The 7,803-nt window shown below is 30.6% G+C and overlaps 1 protein-coding gene across 1 annotated transcript; it reads left to right on the top strand.

Moving 5' to 3' along the window:
• The first annotated feature begins 5,459 nt into the window (after positions 1–5,459).
• Positions 5,460–7,120, top strand: LOC114399687. Its single transcript, XM_028361899.1, has one exon. It carries the CDS (start codon positions 5,837–5,839, stop codon positions 6,740–6,742), a length of 906 nt encoding a protein of 301 aa, XP_028217700.1. The 5' UTR covers positions 5,460–5,836; the 3' UTR covers positions 6,743–7,120.
• Positions 7,121–7,803: the final 683 nt, after the last annotated feature.

Genomic DNA, 7,803 nt, shown 5'->3' with positions numbered 1-7,803 from the left:
TTTTTACTTTGCGGATTGTGTTTCATAAATTTAAGTATGAATGTCTCATCTGTATATACCTCCTACAACTGAGGTTTTGATCACACACTGTGCACAAGTCTTTTTCCAGGATTGTCTCGTTTGTTTTACTCACATTCAAGTATGTTTTGGGAATATTTCCTCTCAACATGTGACATATATGTTCTCAGAATCTTCCAAGAGTTTATTGTCTACAGAACTAGAAACTTTGATATGCAACTTTTAACATAATCTGAACATCAATACTCATCTGCCAAATATATATTGTCACGTTTTTATGAAATGTTGTATCAATGAAGAGTCTTTGAAGACAGGATTATCTGATGTCTTAAGGTTTCAATACTTTGTTTATTGAAGGATAAAGGATGTTAGCGGAATGAAACAATTTTTTAGCAATTTCACTTTTCGGCTTTATAGATTTATACAAAATATAAGGCTGCTTCTAGAGTGTATATAATGGATGCAGCCAGCATGCACAAACCCAGTTGAGGCATATGCACTAGATCGCATACACTGCATACGCAGAAAGACATTATGAATATCTTATCAATGGGTCACGAGCACACTATTACATGAGTGAAATTGACATCACATTTTAACTCAAAATCTATCTAAAGAAATCAAGTTTGTGAATCTTCTTTGTGTTATTCAACTTCCTCATTCTTATTTAATGTAAAACTTCATCTTCACATTTGAACTTCAACATCAACTAATTAGAAATTATATTTTGTAGGTTTTAAAGGAAGTTACTATCAAAGTTAATAAATTTATCATATATTTATATATGAGAAATATAATACCTTACTTCATAATATTATTTAGAAATCAAAAGCATACATCCTCTAATCATTCTTACTAAGTTATATCCCACAAGTCTCTTAAAAGCAAAATATCAAATACAAGGCAACAGAAACACAATACACTTCCATTAATTATATGCCATCAATGTTTCTCGATTTGATTCTTAGGAAAACACAATACACATCCATTAACTATAATATTTAAACCTTAATAAGGTATCTAGGTTTTTCCTATTCCTGTTCTTGACAAGATTTTGGATAGATATATAACGGAAACATATTTTTTTGTTTTCTATCTCATAAAAATTTATAGTGGGGTGTCAAATGTCAGGGTATTTTCGTCAAAAAAATAAATAAATTTCTAAAAAACTGGAGGTTTTAGGGGGTGCCAATAGTAATGCCCACATTGATATTATCTATTTCAATTTCTTTTATGGGCTTATAAGTATGGAAGTTCTAGGCCGAATAACTAACTTTTTTGCTTATCCATTCCCATTTTTAATTTGTTTTCTAAAAAATATACTCTCCAATTTACTTAGAAAAGGAGAGTGGATAAGTAAAAAAGAGGAGTGGATATAACAATTCCCTGGGACTATTAACATGGTGGCCACTGCTTAGGACCCTTAGTTTAGGCTCATGCTATTCGGTATTCTTCACACTTTCACTTTTTTGCTCTTCACACTCCTTTATTTATATATTTCTAAATTATTCTTGCCTCTCACTCTCACACCTTTACTTTTTCATAAATTTTATGAAATTAATTTTGTAATATACATATTTTTAATACATTTATGAAAAACTAGTTTTTATTGAAATATTCTTGCTAAGAAAAAGTTAAAGAAAAATAGACGACATGAAAAATCAAAAAGGTCGAAATAGTTATATTGAAGAGGAAGAAAACAAAGTCTATTATATTGAAATAGTTATATTTTTTAAATAAAATTTAAATTATTCAATTTAATTTAATCTATTTTTATATTATAAATTATGATGCATAATTTGGAGAATTAATTTCATTCTCTTAATTGAACTTTTTAATATATGCAATGCATAAGTTAAAATACCAATTTATTACCATGTCAATGTGAAACATTTTTGAAGATATATTTAATATGAATTTACTTTATTGTCACATCCGATAAGTAAGATGACATGGTAAAATTATTATATCTTACTCAACATCTATGTAAAAGATATTTTGCAATGATAATATATATATAATCTTTCTCTCTTTATATAGAAATGCTAAAAATACGCTATGTTATATACTTTTTGTGACACTTTTTATTATTATTTAAAATTTATGAAAAATTAAAAATAAGATAAAGTAAAGAACCATTCTTGTGATGTTAAATTCGTAAGAAGCATGATTCCTATACTTAAGGTTAAGGCTTGATAATGTTAGCTAACATGACTTAATAATATTATCAATCCTTGGTTATCTTCTTCAATTCCTCCAAAAGCAAGTTATTTAATTCTCAATTTCCCTCCTTCCGAGAATGATCCTCTCCTGTGCTCTAGCAAATTTGGCCCGCTGTACAGTACAAAAGAAGACTCAATGTAACACAAAACAGCAACATCAGGATTTGTAATGTGTGATAAACCCACGAACACATTCCGCAGAAGTTGGATGCCGAAAAAAAAATCCACATGACATGTTTATGTTAATTACCATGCACCTTTTGACAAGTGACTTGGATGCATTTGGAACTTTTCGTCACATGGGTAGCCAAGCTAGGGTTGGCAGGACTTGGTGATAACAAAAAAGTTTCAATATTGTAGAATTTTATTCGCAAATCCAATCCAACAAAACGCATAAAATTCCATCATTGATATTGTAGTTGAGAGCAATTGGTTGTAAGTATGTAGATGCTCTTATTACTACATCGAAGGTGGGAGACAGCAGGACAATTTGTCATCAAGTTAATTAGTTCCCCTATGTGGCAGTGTATGCTTTAAAGTCTATATACCTTTTTCTCTGATGCTTTGATATACAGCACTAGCTTACAGTAACAAACACCAACACTTACATAAGGGATAAATTAACCTGAATTTCCAAGCAATGTTTTGTCTGATAAACTTTACCATTATTCCATCTCCTATAATTATTCCACTATACTCCTGTTTTTTGTTGGTTCGCTTTGTATATAGAATCTATTATATATTCTGTACACTATATGTTGCCTTTTTCTATGACCATTGCCAATGGATGATTTACTATTGTGAGTTTTAAACCACTCATAACTTTTAGATATATAAAAAAAAAAGATTTAATGAGTATAATAAATAAGTATATTATTATGAAATTTGTTTAATATTTTAAAATTTTTATAGCCATTGTGTCTAATGGTTATCATCGTAATATAACCCATAATCGACTATTCAGAAATAGATTTGGTTTACAACTTATATTTAGATGAAAATGGATGACTCATATTTAAGTGTTTTTTTTTTCTTATTTGACTTTTAAATTGTATTTCTGGTACGTATACAAAGAAGATTTCAATTAACTTTATTTTATTTAATATTATTATTTTTAAAATACTCTTCATTTAATTAAAGTGCTAATTTTAATAATTTTTTTTATTTTTCTATTAAGTTTCAATGAATAATAAATTTTAAAAAATATTTTTTGATTAAAATTAATATAATTTAATGTGCTTAGCTAATTTTTTTAATTAATGAAACATTTTTTTCTTATATTTAAGATTATTAAAGGAAGTAAATATTATTCAATTAACTGTAAAAATACTATTAATTTGAACGTGAGAATAGCCCTTCAATTTATTTTCAGGGTCCTAGTTTTACCGTAAAACCCACTGAATTAAGATATATAACCGCAAACCTCGCATCCGTCAAAATATTTGTTAATATTCTGACATATTAACGTGTGTTTCTCATTATTCATACGGTATGGGGTGCAAATTAATTAATATTGCCCGTGGGACACTCTTTTATTTGTACATGCAAATGCAATGCAGCTTGACCAACTTGAAAATCCTCTATTGACGTCCTATAGTTATTACTATTAACTATATCCTTCCAATTCCATTTATTGACTTTTATTTGTACATGCAAATGATCCACATTATGTCATGAATTAATTGTTGAAGATGATGGTCAAACGGCCTGCAATTACCATAGGAACACTTCGACAAATAGTCTCTGGCTATGTCCCCCGACTTTTTAAAGTGAACGCAAAAATAGACCACAATTGACACTATGATAAGTGAAGGAGTTTACTCTATTTTTACTCCTATCATTTTATAACTAAAAGAGGTAAAATAACAATTTTGATATTCTTCATGATACCACTACATCATGATTACATAAGAATATATATGTACAAATACTCACAATCTAACATAAATATAACAAACTCCTTTTAGAATATGTTTAAATGAGATATTATCTATATTTATCTATTATTATTAAAAAAAACAATTAAGAAACATTAATACCAATGATAGATATCACTATTAATCCTCTATTGAACCTAAGATGTGAGATGGATCGTAACACACTAGGTGGCAATGGATGAATCAAATAGTTTCTTGATGAAACAACCATGGTTTATTTAATTTAACCATGCAAAATAAATGTTTTATTTAAATTTTAGAGGGACAAAAACTTAAGATTGTTTTAAACCTTCTAGCCTTGCACTGATAGAAAGAAAGAAAAAAAAAAAACCCTTCTAGCCTTGAATTGATTGAGTAGTCAGTAATAAGTTAACTGTTGCCAAGGTGATTTTGGTTGTCTAAACACAATTGCTCCCACTAATTGTGGGAAAAAGCCAAGCTTTGGGGGGTTGGATATAGAGATGCATTCTTAGTTCTCGAATGATGATTCAACTGAGAAGGAGCCCACTTAATTAATACCCTCCACTTCTCATATCTTGATCCCATAATACACTGTATTGACTCATTCTCTCCTCTTTTCTAGAGAATACCAAAAAAATCTAATATTTTATCCTCATGTATGATTATGGTATTCCGCCTAACAAAAAATCCTTGATCAAAATAATTGTTGATGACTGAAAAAAAATGTTGATATATTTTTTTCTTGCAACTTTAATCGCAAAAGATATATTTAAAACCCCAATTGTGCATATACAAAAATTTGCCAATATATTTTGCCAAACAGTTTGATAATTCAGATTTTTTTTAATAATAAGGATGTAAAAATGATTAAATATTAAATAAGGTTACTCTCTTGCATATATATATATATATATATATATATATATATATATATATATATATATATATATATATATATATATATATATATATATATATATATATATATATACATTTTTTATCATTTAATTATAATTAATCTCATCCTTTTTTCATACTCACTTTAATTACACCAGCTCACAGAGAATGCCCAGTGATGCATCCCATATCATTCTTAAATATTACGTTTATTTCTAATGATTTCAATTATTTTATTTTATGGCAATTATTTTGAACAGTTTTAACATTGTCTCTACTTCTCAGCAGTGACATAATTATAATTTTGAAAACTTGACCTGGCACCATTTTTTTATTATTTAAAAGAAAGTGAGAGAGAGCAAGATGAGAGCATGTATAAAACAAATACCACTCTCTGCAGCACATACATATCCAGTTGCCACGGTTCATGCCTTGACCAACTCTCTCTATTCTATTCTATTCCAGGCTTTATCCATTCCTTCACTTTCTTTGCTACCCCATGTGCTAAAAAGCAAATTCTCCTTTACTTACCCTTCCTTTCTGTTCCTTTCCAATTCTCAAATACATTTTGGCTTTTAGTTTAGTTGTATCAGCATAGAATTAACAAGTAAAGCAAATCTCACTTTTTCTCTCTATCTTTCCTCTTCTGGTATTCCATTCTAAAGAAATATATAGACTCAGATGAAAAATGAAGAGTTTTGGAGCTGATCTTGAAGAATATTAGCTATGATCTTTTCCAGCATATGAGTTGATAAAGATCAGATTTCAGGAAACAAGCTCAGATAATTTTCTGCTGCTGCCATGAAGGAGTTTCCTTCTTGTTTTGGAGAAAATGGTGTTCAGGTAGTAGATTCCTCCTATTCAAGCACCACAAGGGGAGCTCAAAATGCTGTTACTTGTGTATATCAGTGTAAGTTAGGAGGCCGTTCATGCTTGATCACTGTCTCTTGGACCAAAAATTTGATGGGACAAGGCTTGAGTGTGGGAATAGATGAGTTGGGCAATCATTGCCTCTGCAAGGTTGACATAAAGCCGTGGCTGTTCTCAAAAAGGAAAGGGTCAAAGAATTTGGAGGTTGAGTCTAATAAAATTGATATACTTTGGGACTTGAGCTGTGCTAAATTTGGCTCCGGGCCAGAACCGTTGGAGGGTTTTTACTTAGTTGTTGTGTTCAATCAAGAGATGGTCTTACTCCTAGGGGATCTGACAAAGGAGGCATGCAAGAAGATTGACAGTGACTATGCTTGTGCTCACTCTGAAGCCGTTTTTATTGCAAAGAGAGAGCACATTTTTGGCAAGAAGTTTTATGGTGCAAAGGCTCAGTTTTATGACAAAGGCCAGGTGCATGATGTGAGAATTGAGTGTGACACACTAGGGCTTAATGATCCATGTCTTGTGATTAGAATTGATAGGAAGACAGTGATGCAGGTGAAGCAACTCAAGTGGAAGTTTAGGGGCAATCACACCATCGTGGTGGATGGAATATCCGTGGAAGTGTTTTGGGATGTACATAATTGGCTCTTTGGAAATGCTATGGGAAATGCAGTTTTTATGTTCCAAACTTGCATTTCAACTGAGAAGCTGTGGTCAAGCCAATCTGTTTCTGATCCTTCTGTTCCCACATGGGCTTATTCTCAGCAGTTCAGGGATTCCCAGTTGCAAGGTCTTGGATTCTCTCTCATTTTGTATGCTTGGAAAAATGAGTAGTCGGTATAGGACTTATAATTATATCTTATTCTTGAGTGCTAAACTGGTATTGCCAGCCACACAGTTTTCTACAATCTTGTTATCAGATTACTTGAAACTCATAAACTAATCTCTTTCTTTGTTTTATTATTTTCTGTTTCGTTTAATTAGTTATTTGGTTTCTATGTCTTACAAATTTTCTATCTTTACGCTTTAATCCCTATAGGTGTATTTTTTATTCTGATTTAGTCCCTACATATACACTTCTTAATCTATTTTAGTCCCTAGATAAAAGCATATTAAAAAGTGTTGTGTAGGGATTAAAATGAGTAACTTCTATGTATTGGGACTAAAACCCAAAGATTATGTAAGCTTAAGAATCAAACATGTCATTAAATCTTTTCTCTTTTTTTATCTCTTCAATTCAGCTACGTATATTTACCACCAGCCTTCCATATAATTCCTTCCATTAGAACTTCTGGAATATCTCTTGCGGTTTCTTCTTTTTTTTTTTTTTTGCTAAATTTTTGTTTCGGTTTCTAAATTTCAGAATCTGCTTCTTGCAGAAATTAGTTATTAGATATGTGGTTTACTTAATTAGAGCTGAAAGGTGTGTTGAATAAAAACTTTTGAGTGGTATCATTGTCGAGGAGTCTCTATTTAAGGGAAAAAAAAACACGGCGTGACAGTTTGGATGAACTTTTTAATTTTGACGTTTAACTTTAAGCGCATACTTCAAATGATTGATTTCTATTTCCATTTTCAATAATCCCCCCAAAATAATAGCACGAGGTTTGACAGCTTCAACAAGACTTAATTCTTGCTGATAGTTTCAATTTCACAACCTGAAAGAAATTCGTTAAGTTTCCATCAACCGTGGGAGAATATTTTTCTATTCATATTAGGGGAGGGATAGAATGAGCGAAACTGATTTTGTTTACCCCAAACTCTGATGGTTAAATACTTTAGGGTAAATGTCTGAAAAAACTGCTTGCATTATTCTTATCTGAGTGAGGTAAGTGGCCAAGCTATAAGCCTTTGAGAAGCAATGCCAAATTGCCAAGTCCAATATTTATTTTGTT

Source organism: Glycine soja, chromosome 19 (genome assembly GCF_004193775.1).
Source record: "Glycine soja cultivar W05 chromosome 19, ASM419377v2, whole genome shotgun sequence".
Classification (NCBI taxonomy): Eukaryota; Viridiplantae; Streptophyta; class Magnoliopsida; order Fabales; family Fabaceae; genus Glycine; species Glycine soja.
Note: the sequence above shows the minus strand (reverse complement) of the source record. Positions and strands in the feature narration are given on the sequence as shown.